The sequence below is a fragment of the Mesocricetus auratus genome, unplaced genomic scaffold (genome assembly GCF_017639785.1).
Source record: "Mesocricetus auratus isolate SY011 unplaced genomic scaffold, BCM_Maur_2.0 Super-Scaffold_6723, whole genome shotgun sequence".
NCBI classification, from domain to species: Eukaryota; Metazoa; Chordata; class Mammalia; order Rodentia; family Cricetidae; genus Mesocricetus; species Mesocricetus auratus.
In genome coordinates, this window is record NW_024429183.1 from 8,809,696 (window position 1) to 8,833,491 (window position 23,796).

General features: G+C 43.4%; 1 protein-coding gene across 2 annotated transcripts in view; it reads right to left on the reverse strand.

The window, feature by feature from the left end:
• Positions 1-23,796, reverse strand: part of Wwox (WW domain containing oxidoreductase) — a 907,540-nt gene that overhangs the window by 339,107 nt on the left and 544,637 nt on the right. Inside the window, exon 9 of one of the 2 annotated variants that reach the window (XM_040736459.1) lies at positions 582-694. The exons of the other annotated variant lie outside the window; for it this stretch is intronic. Within the exon in view, the coding sequence (XP_040592393.1) occupies positions 582-694 (113 nt within the window). The remainder of the gene's footprint in view (positions 1-581; positions 695-23,796) is intronic. 2 annotated transcript variants of the gene reach the window in all.

Genomic DNA, 23,796 nt, shown 5'->3' on the forward strand with positions numbered 1-23,796 from the left:
TACACTCAAAGGTTCATTGCTTGGCATGTAAAAAAATTTTGAGCTGCTTGCAAGACCTGGGTAAGAATTTCTCTTCAGTAGGGAAACTGCGATCCACAAGAGGCTCTAAATGCGAGCCACACTCAGAACACACATGCTGCAGACGGCTGCTTGTTTGCATGACTAATAGAGATAATATTAAAAGTGTTCTCTCATCATTTCAATTTTTTCATTAAAATTTTTTTTAATTTGGCTGAGTGCCTTTCCCCCCCCTACCTCAAAGAGCTGTTAATTCCGTTCACTGCCGAGCAAAAGTCAAAGTCAGAGTCTAAACAGCTTGTAATGAGTTTTCAATGGCCCATCTCAATGAAATTGAGGGCAAAGACCAGCAGGCTCAGGCAGTGTCGGTCCTCGGGATTTATTAGCAAGGGCACATTGTGTTCAGGGACAGGTGCAGCAGAGGGACTAAAGTTCCTGAGGCTTTCAAGGGGAGCCCTGGTTCTTATTAAAAAGTAGTGGTGGCAGGGGTGAGAGAGATGGCCCAGTCAGTAAAGTGATTGCTGCACAATCATGAGGACCTGAGTTCAATTCCTATCACTCACCTAAAAGCTGAGCATGGAGAGTAGAGACAATGTATCCCTGGGGCTTGGAGGCCAGTCAGCAGAGACAAAAAGGTGAGCTCCAGAGCTTCCTCATAAATTAAGATGGACAGCATCTGTGGAATGACAGTCATGGTTGTGATCTAACCTACAAGCACACACACACACACACACACACACACACACACACACACACACACACGGTGCACACTCTCATACCTGCCTGCTACTAACTTACACCCTGGATCAAACGTGATTGGGATTAGAGAGATGTCACCCAGAGTGACAAGGGCTTTCGTCTCAGTGATGGGGCATGCCCTCATGGTTCTACCACCTATCAGGAAGGATGACTTGTTCCTTGGTTAATCCAACACACCAAGACCAGCATCTCCTCAAGGCATGCACACATCCCAGTCTGCTGACAGTGATGGACACCAAAGGGAGTGATACTTATTTTAAAATTCTAACCTCTGTTTACACGTACATGTGTTGATGTGAGGGTATGTGTGCACCCACATGGATGTGCATGCATTTGACATCCCAAAGTTGATGTAGAGGGCCTTCCTCTTTTCCACCTTACACAAGGCACAACGTCTCCTGAATCCAGATCTCACTGTTTCATGCTCTGGGGATCTCCTGTTTTCTTATCTCTTTACCTGAATTCCAGTCCTCACACTTGCACAAGAGCTTTACTTGCTGAGCAATATCTTCTGCTTGAGTTCTAGCTCTTAGCTGTTGAATTTCTGTTGAGTTTCCCTACCAGAATGTTGCCAAAAGATTCTTTGCGACTATGTTTCAGAAAATATCCTTTAAACTCACACAATACCTTTCTTCACAGGTGCAGAATTTCCATATATCACAAAATCTTTTTTGAGCCTGATGAATAAATCCAATTTTTGAAAATGGAGAACAATTTGGCAACAGGTTCTTTGGCCAAAGATATTCACAAAGCAAACATGAGCAAGCGGTGGCCAGGGAGGACAAATGACTTGCTTCTTTATAGACACTACTTCTGATTTTATTTTATTTTTAAGGCAGTATCACTGGGTAGCCATAGCTATCCTGGAACTCAATATGTAGACGAGGCCGTACCCAAATTCACAGAGATTCACCTGCCTCTCACTCCCAAGTGCTGGGAGTAAAGGCATGTATTACTACACCTGGCTTACAACTTCTTATTTAAGAGGAAGCCATAGGGTTTATAAAAATAACTTGCTCTATGAATGAAAGTTGGGGCTTCAGACACCAATTTTATATTATGGATATTAAATTATCACTGACTCTAGTGCATGTTTTAAAATGTATCAAGAACCTGGCAAGTGCTAGGCTCCACAGTAGGCACCAGAAATTTTGTGTTAGACCTGCTGATGAACATCCACTCTCCCTCCTTGCCTTTCAATTACCTCTTCAGTAATTCATTCACTCATTTAGTCACTCACTATAGTTTTCTTAGATCACTTGACCTACCAACTTGTTTCTCTACAGAGTTCTTTTTATTGTCCTTTGAAAATTTATTTACTTTTTTATGTGTGTGAGTGTTCACGTGTATGTATGTGTAACACATTTCATTAGCCCGTGGAGCCAGAAAACACATTAGATCCTCTTGGACTGTCAAAAACCACTCCCTCTGTACCAATTCACATCTCTTTCCATGCCTTATAGCATTGCTGGGAAAATGAAACTCATATTAAATATCTTACACAGAGCCTACGTAGTTTTTAAGTATCAGACCATCCCTACCTTCTTAAAAAAAAAAAAAAACCACCAAAATCCTCAAACCAACAACCAAAAAAAAATTGCTGTCTCTGTTTAAAATGTATGTATATATAAAAGACACACCTGAAACGGGCGTTGGTGGCGCACGCCTTTAATCCCAGCGCTCGGGAGGCAGAGGCAGGCGGATCTCTGTGAGTTCGAGGTCAGCCTGGTCTACAGAGCGAGTTCCAGGACAGCCTCCAAAACAATACAGAGAAACCCTGTCTCGAAAAATCAAAATAAATAAGTAAATAAATAAAATAAAAGACATACCTGATATAAGAGTGACATTTGCTCCTGTGCACAGTCTTGGTTTTGGGTTTTTTTGTGTGTGTGTGTTTGTTTTTGTTTGTTTTACAATGACCATACCGCAAATGCTGAGAACATGCAGAAGCTGGGAGATGTTGCTCAGTTAGTGAAGTGCCCAACATTCAAGCATGATGACTGGTGTCTGGACACTTAACAGCTACATGCAAAGTTAGGCATAATGGCGCTTGTCTGTAACCCCGGCATGGGGAGAGTGGAGACAGGCAGCTCCCTGTCGCTCACCTGTCAGCTGGATCAGCTGATGAGCTCCATGCTCAGTGAGAGATGCTGTCTCAGCAAATGCCCCCACATGTGCACATACGCATGCACACATGGGAATACACCCACAGTCAGGTACATATGCCATATACATCCGTGATGGGGAGGGGACAGAAAGGACAAGCGGCAGAACAATTTGATGATGTCACTTAGTGCAGACTTCTTAATAGGTGTTATGAGCAAGCTATGGATATAATTGTGAGGAAGGACTTGGTATCTGACACCAAGTAACTTGTGAGTAGGACTGCCTGGTAGACCCTTCATCTATATCATCATGGTTAATCCTGGAACAGGCAGGTTGTCCATTTGTTTGTTTGTTTGTTTTCCAGACAGGTTTCTCTATGAAGCTCTGGCTGTGCTGGAACTCACTTTGTAGACCAGGCTGGCCTTGAACTCACAGAGATCAGTCTGCCTCTGCTTCCCAAGTGCTGGAATTAAAGGTGTATACCACCATCACCCTGCTGTTCATTCTATTTTGCTGATTAAAGGTTGACCACTAGTTAAGACATTTTCCCCAAGTCACAGAAACCACTGCATCTTATATCAGAGGAATCTGACTCAAACACCTACATAAGAACAACTGTTAAGACTCAACCCATAAGCTTAGCACAGCTTTAGTTTTTTAAGCAGAAAAGAGAGGGACAATGTGTGAGTGGGTAAGGTCCTAAGAAGCTTGTACCTGTTCAGTGTGGTGGTGGACATCTTTACTCTCAGCACTAGGGAACCCAAGGAAGGTAGGTCTTGATGAGTTTCTTGTCAGCCTGTTCTACATAGTGAATTCCAGGTCAGCCAGAGCTACATAGTAAGACTGTCTCAAATAAACTAGCTAGCTAGCTAATTAGCTAACTAAATAAATACATACATAACTCTGTCCCTAAAAACTCACCACCAAGTTTAGAATTCTGTGGGTAACTATGTGCATAAAGAAAAAGGAACCTTAATGATGTGGGATGAAGACTGAAAACTTGCCATGTAAGGACAAGATTCTTTATTGACTTCAACGGCTAAGAGAATCAACACACCGACTGTAAGGAAACAGGCAAGTGTTTTACTACCTGAGCAGGAGAGAGAATCCCCTTCAGAACATAGAAATCCATGGCAACATAGAAGTCAGTTCCCACCTTCAGCCAGATCCAGGTTTACAGTTTTCTGATTTGTGTTTGATTTCAAAAGGGGAGTTTAAAGGGGCCTTACCATGTAGCCCAGGCTAGCCTGGAAGATCAAATAGACTTGCCTAAAACACATACAACAATCCGCCTGCCTCTACCAATGAAGACACGCTCTGTGAGGTAAATCATACCACAGGCTAGTTCTGAGTGTGCACATAGACCCTCACTCCTCGACCCCTCCAATTTGTACAAGGAAACGGTACAAAGCATTTCACTACTTTAGTATCTTTTCTGGCTTCTATGATCAAATATCAACAAATCATTCAAGAGAGAAAGGGTTCGTTTTGGCTCATCGCTCCAGAGAGGAATAGACTATCATGGCAGGGAAGACAGGCAACAGAAGCATGAGGCCTTCCTACCGCACTATATCAACATGCAGCAAGCACGAAGCAGGGCCAGACTCTAAAGTTTCCAAGCTGGGCCCCCTGTGACACAGTTCCTCCAGCAAGGCTCCACCTCCTAAGTGTTTCCTGACCGTCCTAAACAGCTCCAGCAGCTGGGAACCAAATGTTCAAACACACTATGAGGGACATTTTACTTTCACAGCACAATAGCCATTTTGCATGTTTTGGAACACAACTCGGGTATCTAGTGATTCTCCAGAACCCAGAACTCCCAGACACCATTCTCTGACAGCTTGCCATTTCCAAGCAGATCCTCAGATTGAATGTTTATCTCTGGGTTGAAAATGCACCATGTGCATTTATGGAAAATTTGCCCCTTCCCTGGCATCCCTCTGAAATATTGGGGCTGAACACCTCAACACTTTTTGGCCACAGAACAGTGAACATTCACACAATCATTAAAATCGCATCTACCACTGGATTTTCTCTCCTTCCCAGTTTTAATACATTTTTATAATTGCATTGAAGATATTCTACCCCTGTTTTTAGTGCATAGATAAAATTTACGGACCGTGACAAACTTATCCTCTCAGAGCCTTCCCGAAGGATAACAATGTTTTGTGGCGAAATCCAAATGCCTGCTCCTTCCTGGCCATTTTAATGGAGAGGCAGGACAAAATAACAAAAGGAGCCCTATCCTCAAATTCTGGATTGAGGGAGGAGCACCCTTAACTGGTGTGAGAGATTCAGGATGCTTTCATTGTATTCATTACCCAGTTACTTCACTTCTATAGTTCCCCAATAGGAACTTCAGCTGCCGTGCAGTCTGGTTATATCCAGTGTTATTGGGACAGCTCTGGTGAACACAGTCAAAGGCATCCAATCAGAGGGTTTCCTCCAAGGACTCAGCTGCTGCCCCTCTTTTTCTTGGGGAGTGTGCTTTGTGACAGCATCAAGAGGAGAGACAGTATGAAGGAGCAAGGAGGATGGCAAGCTGCCAGAGAGAGTGAGGCTCAAGGTTTGGCAAAGCCCCCAGAGAACTGTGCAACCCCAGAGGGGTCTCTGACCTCTGGTGTTTTCTCTGTACATCTAGTTAGGGAAGGATTTGGAGCAGGTTTTTGATCTCTCACATGACATATAATGAAGATTTCATTTTTTAAAAAAGCACAAAGCCTCCAGATTTCAGGCTATCTCACTGGTAAGACTGTCATTTTTCCTGAGAATATCTCCATCATGGATGAGTTCTTAAAATTCTGACCACCACATCTGTTTGAACATGAACTCAAATGGACCCCAGGAATCTGGTGGGTTTTTTTTTCATGCTGTCTGTAATCATCTATCCCGAGGATTTTCTTTGCATCTTGCAGAATATACCCTGACCATGAACTCAATGCTGGGAAGCAGGGACTAACTCCAGATAAACTTTCCCTGCCACCCTTCCCCCCTTTTCTTTGGGCAGGCCTAGTTTTAAATATTTCCTAACTTTCCATAATAGCTTTGCATGAGAAAGCCATGCCAGGGACCATAATGAAGTGAAGGTAATCTACACAATTTAGAAACACTTATTGTGACAGAAAGGATTGGCGAGGTAGAGGCCGTACAAGCACACATAAATGAAATGCATCCCACCGGAAAAGCATCTCGCTCACACTGTCATTTACCGGCTCCTGAATTAATAGACCAAGAAAGGCACCACTGGCCCCAACAAAATGCCGTAAAACCACGGGCAGTGAGTGGTGTCTCCAACTTTCATTCCCTTGGGGAGAAAAGGACACTGCCTAATCTGTATTCAGTCCTGACATTGGCTGCATCTGATACGGAACATTAGCTTCTAAGTCTCTCAATAGACCAGTGTCCTTCAGTTTATATTACTTTATGTTAATAGTAGAAAAATTACACACAACATCATTTATCATTGTTATACTCGGCTATACATCCCATAGCTTATTGTAATATATTTATTTACCCCTGAGACGGGGAGAAATTAAAAATGTATATGTTTCAAGAAAACTCTATAGGAAAAGAACCATTGTAAATCTCTTTAAAACACACACACACACACACACACACACACACACACACACACGCACACACACAAAACTCCCTTGGGGGCAGGGAGTGATCTATTGTCTAGCTAAGTCTGTGAATGACAAGAGGTTTCTAAGGCCCCTGTAAAATAATTCCTGATGTATGAACATATAACAAAACACTTCATATTAATAATATATCTTTTGTTCACTAGTCTTCCTGGTTTTTCCTTTTCTTTTTTTTTCTTTTTTTCATTTGTTTATTACATCCGTGGGTTTCCCCTCATTCAGTTAACAGTTTTGACATATGGCCTCTAACCAGAAGGTGGCAAGATTTTTTAATTTAATTAATTAATTAATTAATTAATTTTGGTTTTTCAAGACAGGGTTTCTCTGTATTGTTTTGGAGGCTGTCCTGGAACTCACTCTTGTAGACCAGGCTGGTCTCGAACTCACAGAGATCCACCTGCCTCTGCCTTCCAAGTATTGGGATTAAAGGTTTGCGCCACCACCGCCCAGCAAGTGGCAAGATTTTTATACTACTCCTTAAGTCCTCTGCAAGAACAGTGACCACTGAGCCATCCATCTCTCCAACACTTAAGACCCATTCATCCTACTACTCATTCTTCTTGTCTTCCTCCTCTCCTCCTCCTTCTCCTTCTCTTATTTCTCCCTCTCGCTTTCTTTCTCCTCCTTCAAGACAGGGTCTCACTATGTAGCCCTGGATGGCCTAGAACTCACAGATGTACACATGCCCTTCCTCCCTGTGCTGGGATCAAAGGCAGACACCACCATACCTAACTCAAGAGCCACACTTATCCCTCTATATCATATTTATTATATAGACTTTTTGGAGCAAGTATGGCTAGGAACCGCCCTGCTGTTCTGGGATCTTTCTGGTCAGACATTCACCAAGGTTCTATGCCTTTTCCTGGAAATCACCTGGTTTTCTTCATCAACCATCTCTCATTTTGTTCTCTTCTTTGGGCCCTTACATTTTTGCTTCCATCTGACAAGAATTACAACAATCATAGGCAACACTGATTACATACTCACCCTATGTAGGTCATTCTACTAGAGATGATGTCTTCTCTTGTCCTCAAAGGTAGATGTTTTACAGATGTGAAAACTAAAGTTACGAAGTATAAGAGACATACCTAGTACACTGAGTACCCAGAGATACATTCAAGGTGCATTGTGTATATGATGAATGAAGCACAGCAAACCAAGGGCAAAGATGGAAAATGAGCGTTTCATTAATGACTGAGGTGTGATATCCCCAGGCAGCATTTTCCAAGAGATTTGTGTGAAAAGCAATACCTGGCATTCTTCTTTAGACTCTTTCAGACCCATAAGTGACCTTAAAAGTGACATGGAGTTCTTTTTGTGTTCTCTATCAGGACAGAAGTCCAAAAGTGAATCTTTGCTTTAGCTTATAGGTGGCACTCAGGCTCCAAGGGTTTCCTTTCACAAAACAGCCATGTAGCTAGAGGCATACACAGTGAAAGGACCAGTTTTTGGGGCTCAGGTTGCCTACAGACAACATCTTTCCTTAAGAATCCAGATAAGTATAGAGTATTGTGCCTCAGTTTTCTTGCCTATAGAAAGAAAATATCCATAAAACATAAATGACACAATACCTACAGATGCTTTAGGATGGTATGTAGCACCTTGTGAATACTCAATAAGCTCAAGTAATTGAAATTACCATCAATATTATCCTCAGCATCACCAGCAGCATCAGCTCCTCCTCTGAGAGAGGAGCTTCTTAAGCACCAGCTTGCAGAATGGGCTGGTGAGAGAAACAGCTAGTCCAAAGAGCATCCAGAAGACTCCAGTCCTTTTAACTGTCAATGTAATGTAAAGATTCATTCACCAACCATGGATACTTGCAAAGTGAAAGGCACAGAGCAGGTGCACAGGGGAAAGTAGCTTCATTGTTCACCATCTCAGCCAAGGATAGGCGAGTACCAGAAGCCATGGGTAATAATCCTAAGGTTTGCTTGGACCTTCTGCATTCTTAAGGTCTGCATGCACTCACTTCCCTGGGACCTGGGTCTTCACATTCTGTGGCCTCAGCAAAACTCTGATAATAAAGAGGAAGACATCCATTGGAGAAGTGACAAGACAGCATCACCATGTGCCAGGCACTGGACTAACCACCTAAAAATGGTTTCTGTAACTCTGAGATATTATTTACCAGATTAAAGAGGGGGAGGAGAGAGGGAGGGAGAGTGACAGACAGACAGACATTGATATTTAGAGAGTTGAAGTATTTTACCCAATGAGGTACAGATAGAAGTATTTGACATAGTCCTTTGATTTCTGTAACAAAATATCACCGGCTTATTTGCCACAGAAATTCATTTCTTACATTTCTGAGGGCTGGGAAGTTCAAGATCAATAAACCAGCAAATCTTATGCCCAGAGATGGCTTACTTCTTTTCATGGTTAGGATATGAAATGTCACCCAAAGACATGATTGCCCGCCACTACTGAGAGATGGAGGTAGAACCTACTGGAAAAAGAAATTGGGTCACTGAGCAGGGGATGTCACTGAAGGGGACATTACCACCTTGGTTCCTTCTCTGGCACCATACTTCTGAACAACTGGGGAGACAAATGTTCTTACTGTGATATACTGCTCATCACAGTCTAAAGCAACAGGATCCACCAGGGTCCCAGGAGCTAAAGCAAATCTCTCTACCATTTAAGTTGATTTCCTCAGTTATTTTGTCAGAGCTATGGAAAGCTGATGACACCAGCTCACAGTGGTCTTTCTGATGTGTCCTCATGTAATGGGAGAGGCAAAGAAGCTGCCTAGGGCCCATGGAGGTTTTGGCCTCACGATCTGACCACTTCCCCAAAGGGCTCACCTCATAATAAATGAAGTTGGGGAAGACACACATATTCACATCATAGCAGGATCTGAATCCAGGTCTTCAAAAATCTAAGTTGCATTGTAGTTTGCCTATTGACTTGGGACTTTTGGGGGTCCTATCCATACTAGGTATTTTTGCTATCAGACATGGCAGTGTCTATGACATGGGTCCCCCTTAGAAACTCTCCTAAACAATGTTTACTCTTTGGAGAGAATAAATATCATTTTTAGTATTTCAGAATGAAACCCCAAGTCATTTCCATAATAGCTGAATTTTCTAAAAAATTTTTTGATGTGTGCTATGTGACCATACTGCATAATATTTAAACAATGAAGGTAACCTCTCATGTACTACAGCTGTGTTTTATGCTAATAACTAGAATCATTTAATCATTATGGGCTAATGACCTGAAAATTTGCACTTTAAAAATGAAGTCTTATCTAGGCTCTAGGAAGGCAAAATTGGATAAAAAATGAGAAAAGTGGATGTTCAATTTGTACTCTTGCGTGGAGAGCAGCCAGAGTCTATGCTGGGCCTCACCAAATTAGAGCTAGAAGGAATTGTGTACTTAGACTAAAAGTAGGAAGGGATTCTGTTTACTGTGGGGTTTGGCAATACTGCTTAAGCTTCTAAACCCTTGGATCTTAACCAGGGCTGGATCTGTGTCTTTCTTGCTGGCTGCATAGCCCTCCATCCATCTTGTTTGAGCTATGTCATTGCCAAACATCCCGTTTCTTAGTGAACAGAGAACAGCATTATGTATAGTCATGTAATACTGCTGGTAAGTGACCTGGGTCCTCCTGGTATTCCCTTTCAGAGATGGGTGCTAAGCCAATCTTAGCTCCCACATCTGTTCAAATCCTGTTTTAGATTTCTACTAAGGACATATTCCACAGATATGTAAACTTTACCCCAGCCCCACCACTAATGGGTAGCAAAACCCTGAGGGATGGATAGCAGCTGATCTAAACAATTGTACAGTAAGTTTGCATGAATGGTCCCATATTCATGCCCTCTGTCATATAAAGTTGATTACCCTTGGTCTGTGGGTGAGACAGAGCTGCTTATATCTAAATTTGACTCTTTGTCTGTGTGTGTGTGTGTGTGTGTGTGTGTGTGTGTGTGCCTTCTTTTAACCTAGAAGGAATCCCATGTGATGTGAAGCTAGTTCTGAGATTCGTAGGCTTCTGTTTGACTCCTATGTTTCCACTGTTTATAAAAAGGCTAAACATAGTGGTTCACCATAATGCAACCAAAATCAGCCACTGATCAGCCAATCCCAGACTTATGAGCGAGATAGGCAAGTACTCCAAGTGAGCTGGGCCAGGCTTATGAAAACCCAAACACAGTGAGAATAAAACATTAGTTGCTACATACATGTGAGATTTTGGTGTGACCAGTGATTCAGCAGCCTGAATGCATGGAATGTTCTTGATTTCTTACATAATTGTCAGTGATCTAGTGGTCACTGTATGAAATATTTCTAGTCAGCCTGAAATAAGGTAAAACTTGCTGCTGGCTTCTGGGAGGAAGTCCACTCCCTGGCACCAAATGGAATCCATCTGGTAATCACAAGAGAAGGGACACAAAAGTGACACAGTGACAATCCAAGAGTCTTGAGATCAGAGTCATTAAGCCAACCCTGGAACCAGCTCCTCTAAATCACACGCTTAATGAGATGAAAGGTGTGCCCACCACTCATGCTAGTCCCAGAGAGTCTGCTCCTGGTTACTGAACACCCTAAGTGACTAAGCCCCAAACTCTTTACAACCATGGGTCAGCCATAGAATAACCGGTGTGTTACCAGACACACACTGGCATTCAGTTCTTGGCAGAGGGAAGAGAAAGTGGTCTGCAATGTATAATGTGGCATCACTGTCCACAGTGCACAACAAACCTAAAGCTAGATCGGGACACCACTAAAGACACTCTACTCTTCCCTTCCCAGCTCCTCCTCTTAGGAAATAGGGACTCATCGGAAGGATCATGAGGATCAAACTGTTATTTTCTAATATTTGTAACTTGTGATCCTGCTCTGATTTTCTAGGAACATTTGTGGTTGTGTTCCATGGCCAGTGCATGAAAGGAAGATAAAGACAATCCATCTATACACACACACACACACACACACACACACACTCACACTCTCTCTCTCTCACACACACACACACACACTCACACACTTTCAGTCTCTATTCATTTTCTCAATGTCCAAGATGGCCATTCATGCCAGCATATGTTTATTTCCCTGGTCAGAATTCCTCAGGCTGTAAATAGAACATCTGCTTCACTGAAGTGGGTACCAGTTTAACGCATGAGGCTAAAACCTAAACACCATCAAATAATCAAAGGAGGTGATTTGTTTTATTTACTTAATTCCTGTGTGTCTGGTGTTATTAAAGTATGTCTGATCTACTCAAGAGCATAATGAAGGGTTAACAACTGTACCATTTTATAGTTACAGAAATTGGGGAACTTGTAGGCTGAAGTAACTTGCCCTAAGCCACCCAGATATGTGGTATAAGAGGAGTTTGAGTCTAGGTCCTTCTGAGATCTCAAGATAGAAGCTATAACACTCTGCTATGATACCTTTCATAGGAAAATGAGTAACCAGAGAACTAACAAATACATGCATACTGAGGGCTCAAAGTGAGAAACAGGTGTGCAGGCATGCTTCTTGGTGAACCTGGTTCACACTGGTTCTCAGGAGCTGCCTTTTACATTTCCAGGGCTCATATAACACAATGATTGAAGGTAGTTAGGGTTAAAATGAAATTTTGTTGATTCTAAAATTCATTAGAAACACATGGAACCCCTAAAGTTCAAACTGATCCCAACAAACACAGTCAAATGACTCACACTTCCAGATTCAAGGATCATTTCAATGGCACAAGAACCAAAATAGTGCAAGGCTGGCATCAGGACATACACATAGGTCAGTAGATAGGACCAAGAGTCCTGAACTGGTCCTTACTTTGATGGATAATCAACCCTTGCTGAGGTTACAAAAATCATTTGATGGGGGAAGAATGGTCTTCTAAGTGAAGTGCTAGGACATGTGGACATTCACATGCAAAATAATGAGGGTGAACTCCCTCCTCATTTCACATAGGAACATAAACATACTATAGGTTAACAATCTAAATGTAAGAGCTAAAATAGTTAATCTCTGAGGCTAAAACTCAGGATAAGTCCTTTATGCCCTTGAATTTGGCAATGGCTTCTTAGATAACTCACCAAAAGTATAAGAACAGAAAGTAAGACATAAACTGAACTTCATTAAAAATTTATGTCTTGCTACTCAAAGGACATTATCAATATTATTAAGACAGCTTTCAGAATGGGAGTAAAAGCTTACAAACCACACAGTAATTATATGGTTAAGGTAGCATGTCCAAAATATATAAATAAATGTTATGACTTAATCAAAATGACAAAGAGCCCAGTTAGAGTGGAGGACAAAGAACTTAAATAGATATTGCTTCAATTGACTTAGACAAATAATAAGCAATGGGCAAGATGACTAAGCAAGTGCGTGCCCCTGCTGGCAGCCTGACAACCTGAGTTTGAGCCCTAGGACTCACAGGAAGGAAGGAGAGAACCAGCTTCCAAAAGTTGTCCTCTGACCTACACATGTACAACACACACACACACATACACACACACTCACTCACTCACTACTACTACTACACAGAAATGTAAAAGAAAATTACAAAGCCCTCCCTCAAACAGGTAAGTAATAAGCACACAAAATGGCTCAACATCATTAGTCACTAAAGAGAGCAAAAGCAAAATTACACACTGAGATGGCTATGATTTTTTAAAATATAAGTACTGCCAAGGATAAAGGGAGGGTATAACCCTCATACATTCACCAGTAAGAATATAGATGGCATAGTCAATATGGAAAACTATTTTATATCTCTTAAAATGCTTTATATAGAATTATCATGTGATCAAGCTATTTCATTTCAATGCCCATGTGAATAGAAAGCAGGTGCCTACAAAAGACCAGAACATAAATACAGCAGCATAATTCACAATATCCCCAAAACAGAGGCCACCCAATGTTCAGCAACCAGTGACTGGATAAAAAGTACAGTACACAGTGAACATTAGTCACTCAAAATAAAAAAAAAAATAGAATACCAATGCAGTCTCCAGTCTCCAACATGAACAAATCTTGAGAACATTCTGCCAGGGGCAGATGTCAGACACCAAAGGTCATACACCTCATGCCTCCATGTAAACACAATACCCAGAGAAGCCATGTGCATGGACACAGATATTAGATTAATGGCTACTAGTTGTTGGGATAGGGAAATGAGAAATGACAGCCTAATGGGTACAGGACTTCTTTGGGGGAATAAAATATTTAGGAATTAAGTGCTGACTGGAGTTTAATGTTGTAAGTGTAAGGAAAGTCACTGGATTTTATATTTTACGGTATAAAATGGTGATTACTGTGTCAGTTCTATCACAACAAAATATATTAGAAAAGCTCCCAGCATGAAGGAAATGCTGTTCAGCTGCCAGCAGCTTACAAAGATCAACTCCTTAAAGAACACAGTGATAGAGTAATGGAATACATTGACACTTGAGTGAAGAATTTCTTTTCCCCCCTTATTTGTGTATGTGTGCATATGCATGTCCATGTTCATATGTGGGTAGGGGTGTGTTGTGCAACAGTGCTCATGTGGAGGTCAGAATACAACCTCAGAGGACTGTCTTCACCTGGCACTTAGTTTGACTGAGGCAGGTTCTCTTGTCTGCCTCTGCACACTCGAGGCTGGTTGGCCTGTGAGTTTCCTGTTCTTGCTTCCCATGTCATCGTAGCCTTGGAAGTATAGGTGTGTGCTATCACACAACTAAACTTGAATGGCAATCTCTTTACTCACTGAGCTATCCCTCCAGTCCCAGCATTTCTTTTATGGAAGACAGGCTGTCATAAAATTAGATCCTGATGAAGAGGGCACAATCTCACGACTGAACTGCACACTTTTATTGGGTTTGTTGCAAGCTATGTGAGAAACATCTCAATCAAACCAATGAAAGCAATCTGGGTAATCTGACAAATTATGCTACTAAAGAGTAAAAAATAAAACAAAACTTAAAAACTCATAACATCAGTGATTTTATTTTGTTTTCCTCTTATCTATGCCCCTGAGGTCATCGTGTATGCATGGCAGAAATATTGTGTGATGATGCCATGTCTCCCCACCTGTGTGGTAATGTCACACCGATTAACTTTAAAACTGGTCACATGGCATCCATGCCATGGAAACAGTAGGCAACCTCTGGAGACTGGGATGTGATTTACAGTTTTATGCATTGTCTGGACTGAAGTGTGGGATGCAATATGCTATCAATTCAGATAAAGTGTGACACGTCTATAGATGCTGTCCTGTGAACAGTGACTCATCGAGGAGGCCACATCAGTAACAAGCAGTCAATGTTCCTGTTCATACCTAGAGCACTTCATTTGACTGTGAATTATTATGGCAAATGAAAATGCCAACCAATATTCATTTTGGAGACACACATCCCAACCACATACTCAATGACAGCTGAGCAACATATGCATCAGTAGGGCAAAATTCAGCAAAAGCACCAAGTGAAAACTGACCATCTTGACTTTACAAGGAAGAGGACCTTGTCTCTTACTATATTGGTAATGAGCTGTGGGCTGTGCCCACATCATATCTGTACTCTGTAAGATTCTTATGCAGGTGTGCCTATGTTATAATAAGTATACTACTCTTCCCCAGAATTGAAGTGGTTAAGCATTTACCACCTCCACCGGCTCTGGGTGAGCCTGTCACCTTATACTCTGAGAACCAGCCTTAACTGTGTCTCTCCTAGCATCTGCCACTCAAAGAATCCTTCAGAGTAAGGTCCTTGAGAACTGCTGCTTAGAAGTGAGAATTTCTGCAGCCGGAAGAGGCCCCTCGTCCTCAATGGTGGGAAGAGTGAGAAGTACCGCCCCTTCAGTGGGAGAGCCCACAGGGAGCTTCCATCTCACTGTGCTTAATTCTTAGACAGCCAGCCACACTTGGTTATTGGTTTTAGCTGTATATACAACCACTGAATTACTTCATAGATGTTGTTTCTCAATTAGTGTTCCCTCGAGAGAGTGTAAGCCTCTAGAACTTAGTTTCTCTCTGGCTGTAATCACTAGGGCTATTTGGACTACCTGGGTTTTGGCTTCTCTAGTTGCACTTATCCAGCCTGGCTCCTGGGTGTCTCTAACCAGTTGGCCACCTGGATTTTGCCCATGAGGCCACAGGTTTTGAATATGATGTCAGGCTTGTCAGGTATAGCCCGCCTCTTCCAGAGAACCTTAAGAACTACCAGCCATGAGTATCCCTGGGCAGCCTCAGGACTGACAGTGGGTGTTTAAGAATAAGAAGGGAGGCCTCGGAGTAATGGGTTGATGGAAGTTTGAAGCACTTCACTTCTAGATCATTCATTGGGCTCTTTCCCATAAGCCCCTTGCCTAGGAGTACCTGAAACACTGATGGTAGGGTTAGAGAGTTAGCATGACAGAAAAACGCCTGTAATCAAGCATGAGGACCTAAGTTCAGATCCTTAGTAGTCATGCATGAAAAGCCAGGCATGGACACACACATCTATACTCTCAGCACTGACAGAGCTGAGGCTGGAGCAGACAAGCAGATTCCCAGAGCTCACTGGTCAGCTAGCCCAGCCATTAGGTGAGTCCCGGGTTCAGTGAGAGACCCTGTCTCAAAAGATAAAAAAGCAACACACACACACATACACACACACACACACACACACACACACACACACACAAACATCTGATGTCAATTTCTCTTGTGCAAGCACACATGTACATACACACATGTGTACATGCACATATACATACACACAAATAGTAGCATACTCATACATTACATACAATAAATCTATCAACCAATCAATAGCATAATTACAATGTCACCACTGACACTGACTGAGAGTCTGGCAAATGTCAGGGTGTCATCTGAGTGCTTAGTGTGCACTTCCTCATATAATGCCATCAACACTCATTGAAGAAGTCACTGTTGTTATTTCTTCCCACTCTGTAGATGAGGAGACTGAGGACCAGAGTTATTCAGCATGTCATTGCACACAAGAGAACTGGGGACACTACATGAGACAAAGTGAGTCCTGAAAAGATGTCACCCTGGTGTCATCATTGTCACCATCGCCACCATCATCAGAACTGATATCACTGTTACCAGCATCACCATTATCACTACCACTTTATTTAGAAGACATTCATGTCTTTGCAAAACAAAACAAACAAACAACAAAGCCCCACGGGCCATGGCAGGCACACCCTTGGTGCCTAATCAATGCCGATTTTCTCCTCTACTTCCCTAAGTCCCTTCCATCTTTTACAACCTCCTTCCAGCCTGCCCCACTCCCTGCTGTGGGCCATTGCTTTGGTGCAGAGTGATCTGGTAGGCAGAGGCAATCACCTAGCACGTGGCTGGGTGTGGGTGCAAATTCTTCCTGTCTTCTTTCTTTCTTGGCAGTGGCATCTTACATTCTACCTCCTCCACAGGGCCAGGCATGCCCCCATCAGCCCAGCCTTGCCTGTGCTTGCCTTGGAATACAATGCTAGTGTTAAACTCCACAGGTGCCGTGTCCTATAACTAGAGCTCAGGAGAAGCCCATCAACATGCATGTGTATGACCTTCAGAGTGTGGATTAGTCTGGTGCAGACACCCTGGGTATCACGAAGCCATTAAAAACTATCTCTCACCCATATAAAGGTGTAGGGTTTTTTTTTTATGTCTGAGTCATATTCTCCATTTCGGTGTCAATAAATACATTACTGCTATCCACGGTGAGCTTGGCATTGGAAGTGTCTTCAGAAATATTGCATTAGGATCATGGTTGCAATCCAAGCAGAGAGGCATGGAAATGGCCTGCTATACAGTAAAGCTTCCCTGTGTTGCAGTTCACAACTGTGCTCCAGAGATGTTAGCCTTAGGGACATGCAGTTTGGCTGGAAAAGGGTTGCTGGAGTGACTCCTCATTCTTCCTCTGTGTCTCCAATCTGGAGCCTCTGGTTTTAAGCTATCACAGGAGATAAAGAAGGGAAAGAAACAACCTCTATGCCTGCCACTTCCCAGGCTGCTCTCCTTTTCTTGTCCTATGGAGCCAAAGGTCTAAATCCCATCTTTGCCACCAGCTTGCTGCCTGGGATTTAAAAAACTGGGGGGGAGGGTATGACTATGAGTGGTACCAGTTCTAACATTTACTAGCAGGGTGGGCAGGGCCTGCTGCCAACATGCTCTGAGATCTGGACTCCTCAGTCCTAAAGTGGAGATTCAGTAGGCAAGTAAGGGTTAAAATATCTATACAAAGTGTTGTACACAAGACCTTTTCACAGGGCAGGGTGTCGACTAGCCTTAGTGGTAGCAGCCTTTTCTGAACTTTATTGGCTTATTTTTGAAAACCAAAACGACTTGTTGGAGCCATCTCTGTGTTTCCCAATGGTGGGATATGCAGGGCAGATAATTTTAGACACTACAGAGATCCCCGTGAACCCCTTCCAGCTATAGCATTCCACAAGAAGATTAAGTTCATTGCTTTAATTCAGACCTGTCAACTCCCCCCCAAAATAGCTGGGAATCTAAAGTAGGATTTGGAATGAACCAAGCAGGTGACTGCCAGGAGGTAGGGAGGTATCATATGCCTGCGAAGAGCCACCTTGTGGGAAATGCACACTCCTGGGCAAGCATGGGCATACCTTAAGAGAGGCAGCCTGGAGCTGATGCTGGGGGCTGACAGAACAATGGCTTCCAATGGACAGGGCAGAGGTGGCTTAGGGCTGGGAGGGGACACAAATGCAGTGGGTTGTATGGGCTTTTGAGAGAAATGTTCCTTCCCAGAGTTCTGCAAACCTCTCTTTGTGCACTCACGTGGGAGAGGAGTAGGTGAATGAAGCTCTCACCTGATGTGCTGAGAAAACACAATGGAGGAGGTGCTAAATAAAATGACTGGGAGATCACACCTTTAATTTCATACCTTGAATTTCTATTGCGTCGGTCTTCCGAGAAGCTTGGAACGCTCACCCAGATTGTGAAATGACTTGGCCCCATCCTCCCAGTCATCTTGAGACCAGGATGACAGTATGAACATGTGACACCCTGCTTCACAACACATGCATCAATCATGCTGAGGTCCAGCATTAGGTAAATACTGGTATATTTATTAGCTTGTGGCCTTGCTGTCACCTCATTCTTTACCAAGTGCTAAGCCAGTTCTATGAAACTTGCCTTCAGTTGGGGTGGATCGGTGGCTACCCAGAACTGCAGTGAAAAAGAACCCAGACGTGCTGAGGGGGTGAAAGGGCAAATCGGGGAGCAGGCTGCCTGGGGACTAGGCTCACGTTGATAATAAGCCCAAACTGGAAGAGGAGACAGTCACAGGCTTGACTCTCAGAAATGCCATCTATGTGGCTGGTGGTAACAGCCCCAGGCAAGGGGAAATGTGCTGGCATGTACAGAAAGTGGCTGCCCTGAGATTTGGCAAGTGAGAGGCATTTGCTATGTGCCACACAACTTGAGTTCCATGGGCAGGACCCACAAGGTACAAGGAGAAAACAGAATTCAAAAATTGTCCTCTGACCTCCACACACATGCACACAAAATAAGCAGTTTTTTTTTTAATTTCTCAGGTTGGGTAGATGGCTCAGTGGGTAAAACACTTGCTGTGTAAGAAGGATGCCCTAAATTCAGATCCTCAGAAGCCACACCAAGTAGGTAAGGTGGTGCACACATTTATAAAACAGTAGTTCCTGCCAGGAGATTGGCGGGCAGAGACAGAATATGAGAAGCTCACAAACCAGATAGCATGGCCTATGCAGCAGTGAATGCCAAGAGAGACCCAGTTTCATACAACGTGTGCACTACAGCACACATGTGCTTACATTCATACCACACACACACACACACACACACACACACACACACACACACATACACACAGGTAAAACATGATGTAAAACAAGCAAACAGGCTGGAGAGATGGTTCAGTGGTCAAGAGCAGTTACTGCTCTGGCAGAGGTCCTGAGTTCAGTTCCCAGCACCCACATGGAGTGGCTCACAACTGCCTCTAACTTTGGTTCTAGGAGATTTGACACCCCCTTCTGGCCTCCATAGGAATCTGTACAAATGTGGTGCACATAAACCTCACTCGGGCACACATACTCACACACAAATAAAATGCAAATCTTAAGAGAAGAGAAAACGGAAGCTTGCAGAAGCTCTCTGCATTCTATGCTAGCATCTTCTTGACTACTATGGCTACATCCGTTTTCTCGGCACCAGGTACCAGTCTCCATGTTCAGATATGTTCTGCTGCTGATTGTCACTTAGGATGTCTGGCCCTTGTAGAAGCAGAGCCCCTCAAGAGCAAGACACAACATGGTCTTTTGTCCGAGTCAGTAGTGCCTTCAAGGTATTGTCCATTACAACAGCCACCAGGGACATATAGCTGCTTGAATTATTTAAATTAAATTCAATTGAATCAAGCTCCCAGTCCCTTGGTCACACTAGCCACAATTCAAGTGCTTGGTAGCTATGAGTGACCACTGAGCTGGACCATACAGACATAAACTACCTCCAATTTATTATACAATGTCCTGCTGGGCAGTGTGGACACATGGATGGCACAGGCTCAGTGTCAATGTCTATTGTGTAGGAGAGACAGGAAGGAGAGTGAGGGAGGCCAGCCAAGAGCATGATGGAATAAAGAAATCAAGGAATAGTCATTGCTAAACACCAATCCCCCCAAGCAGCCCAGCTCTGCATTCATGCTCATATAGCCTCCTTTTCCTCAGAGGTAGCTTAACGCGTCACTGAAAACGTGAAGACATTCATGTTGTGTATGTAAACATGGGATTTGGTGAATCAAGTGCTCACAAGGAATCCAAGTGAACTAGACCTCTGAAGGTTACAGTCCTGAGCTGAAAGCAAACTAGGACAGATCCTCCATTTGACAGATGAAAAAACTGAGGAACGGGGGGCACGGTTTAAGCTCAATCAGAGTAAGCAAGTACCCAAGGCAAGCAGGCCTGGTTCTAGATGCCAGAGTGCCAATTTGTCCAGAGTTCTTATTGTGCAGTCAAATCCAGGAATCATTCTTAATATAACACCTCGTATCTTTGAAACACGTTATGCATTTTCTTCTTCCCCGATTCACTTCTTCCCATGTGTAGATACCACATCAGAGGACACTGAGGAGGTAAATGAATGAATCTTCCAATCTCCAGAGGACTTGAAAGGGCTTTCCTCATGCAAAAGCATGAGCCTGAACAAACTTGGGACACCTGAGGACACTGATACATTTAGGGCCAGCATAGAGTCGCCCATGGCTAACATGTTCAGTTTGTACAGGGGATACTGGGAAGACAGGCAAGGATGTCTTCTGTGTTTGGAAGCTGATCTGGTGCCATGATCTATATGGCAAGCATCTGATCTCCACAGGAAGGAGTAGTCAGCGTTATGATATGGTCCCACATTTATAGTCCTGCTGGCTGCTGCCCTCCTTGACTCAGAAGGACACAGACTCCAAAAGAGTCTCACTATGTGTTAACTGAGCAACGTCAATGAGACCAGGCTGAACGTGGATAGTCTGCTCTTGATTCAGGAGGAAGTGGTGAGACAAAGGTCAAAGCTCCTTTGGCTAAAGGAAACAGTAGCTAGAATGGCAGAGGAAACGATGGTAGAGATTATCATAATACGTCTCATCCAATGGACTCCCACTTCCTGTGTGAATTTCTGCTGCTACCTTGTTGCTAAGGTTCATGTCCTGTCCATAAGGAAAACATCTCTATCCTCACAGGAACAAGGTGGTAATAGAGGTTAAGGACAACCTCCTTCTCCAGACTGCAGAAAGGTGGGCAGTCTCCAAACCCTTGATACCCACCCCAAGCCCAGAAGGGTGCCATGGTGGCTTCTCGGTTTCAATTAGAGATGAAGAATACATTTGAGTATAGCTGTTCTTAGAGAAGCAGACAAGCCACAAAAGAACACCACTTTGGAGAAAAAAAAAAGGCTCATTTTTACTCATCAAAAAGCCAGACAGGGTGGGGGTGGGGTCCACACTGTGACTCTCAAAGACTTTGCTGGGAACAGTCAAAACACTCCTAAGTTGCAAATCCACGAGATATTTTTGTTACATGTTATTATTGGTGAAGGCTGAATATAGCCCTGATCATTTTTCAGTTCAATGAACAGAGAGGAGAGGAGCCAGGGAGGCAGGAGGAACTGAGGTATTTCAGGAGCCAGAACCTTTTAAAAATAGGATCATGTCTGAAGTGGGGCGCTGGCGGCCACACCTCCTCATCTGTCAGTGATGTGAGCTTTGGAGTCTCTTCCTCTCTGTCCAGCTTGCCTGTCTTCCCAGTATCCCCTGTACAAACTGAACATGTTAGCCATGGGCGACTCTATGCTGGCCCTTAAATGTATCAGTGTCCTCAGGTGTCCCAAGTTTGTTCAGGCTCATGCTTTTGCATGAGGAAAGCCCTTTCAAGTCCTCTGGAGATTGGAAGATTCATACATTTACCTCCTCAGTGTCCTCTGATGTGGTATCTACACACAGACTACCCCATGTCCCCATCTGAGTGAACTCTTCTCTTTCTTTCCAAGACCCTGAAACTTCAGCAAGTGACCCCGGTGCTCTGCTCCTCTGAACAAGACTCCATCTTCGACTCAGGACCATAAGCACCAGTGATGTCCAATTTATCTTTTTACATAGCAGTGACTTCTGGATGAAGAAGCAATTTGGCATATGGCTTGTGAGGGGATTTGGAACATCTCTTGGGGGTGCCTCACAGACCAAAGCAATGACATGGGATTGCCTTTTGCACACACACCACATCCACATATAGAAACATACATACACATTGCATCTTTCAAGGATCTGGTTAAAAACTGACATAAGATTATGGCGATGTGGTTCCAACAGCTAACTCATCTGAACAAGTCAGAATAGCTTTCTCCAGGGAATTAAATGGCACCAAGTAAGATAGTTGTCTACAATGTGATGGTGGTGGTGGTGGTGGTGGTGGTGGTGGTGGTGGTGTGTGTGTGTGTGTGTGTGTGTGTGTGTGTGTGTGTGTGTGTGTGTGTATTCAAGAGCAACTTGAATGTTTAGAAAAGACTTCTTCTGCAATCCTGTTTTCAAATTCCTTTAAAGACCCAGGGAAAAATGTGTTAAATTCACATTGTGGCTCGTCTGTAGGAGTATGTGAAGTATGCCAACAAAGGTTGAGGCCAGTAATTACGTTGCAGCCATGCTCTTGTTCATAATTCTCATGCAAAGTACCGCCTGATCCCAATTAGCACAAACTTGTTTTTGCCGCTCTTGGTGTGCTGCCTCCTGCCCACCTTCCTGGGACTCCTCCCTGTGGGTTATTTGTTCAGACGCAGTTCCAGACACACCACTGTGATTTCCTTTTTAATAAACACGATCCAGTGAGGAACAGAAAACAATGAGAGGCACCTGCGCTCTATTATAACTTCTCATTCCACCCACAAGCAGAGCAGAGCTATGAATAAGTGAGAACCGCCAGCCTAAGAATAGTAACAGCGTTTTCCCATAAACACAGAATCATAAAACCTAAGCTCACATGAAGGACAACGCACACGGCTGTTACCATTGTCAGAAACATGGTAGGAACGCCTTTCCAAGAGCCAAATGTTTATTGCCCACATCCCAGCCAGTGACTTAGCTTCGGTGGGATCAGGGACAGTCCCCATTCTGTGCTAGGAAACAGCTGGACATTCCTGAAATTGCAGAAGTGGGGAGCCCTAATTAACGACAGTCTAGGAGGAGCCAGAGACAGTGGTGACAGAGAAAAGATCATGGGCTGTGAAGTCAGAAAACATACATTTAGGTTTGTGTTAGCGCAACAAATATCAAAGTGGAGCAGGGGCTTGGCCAATGAAGTGCCTGCTGTGCAAGCATGGGAGCCTTAACGTGGATCCTCAGGACCCACAAAAGAGGTGGGTACAGTGGCATGTTCCTGTGATCCCAGCATCAGAGAGGCAGAGACGAGAGGATCTCTTGGGCTTGCTGCTTAGCCAGTCTACACGAATACAATGAGAGATGCTAGCTATCCCACAGTGACAACTAATGATTTTCTACAGCTGTGTTATCTATAGAAGGCCTAGAGGTGAGGACCATCTCTACATCGGCCAAGTGATGGAGGTGAGAGCAGGTCCAGGGAGAGCACACATGCACACTGTTAGTCTCATCAGGAAATTGAGTCATGTCTCTGCTTTTCTGTTTCTTAAATGCCTTGTAGGGTGGGAACATACATCCAACATATAATTTGCCGTTTTCATCATTAAAAGTATCTTCAGGAGTGGCTTTATGTACACAGGTGGGAACATACATCCAACATATAATTTGCCGTTTTCATCATTAAAAGT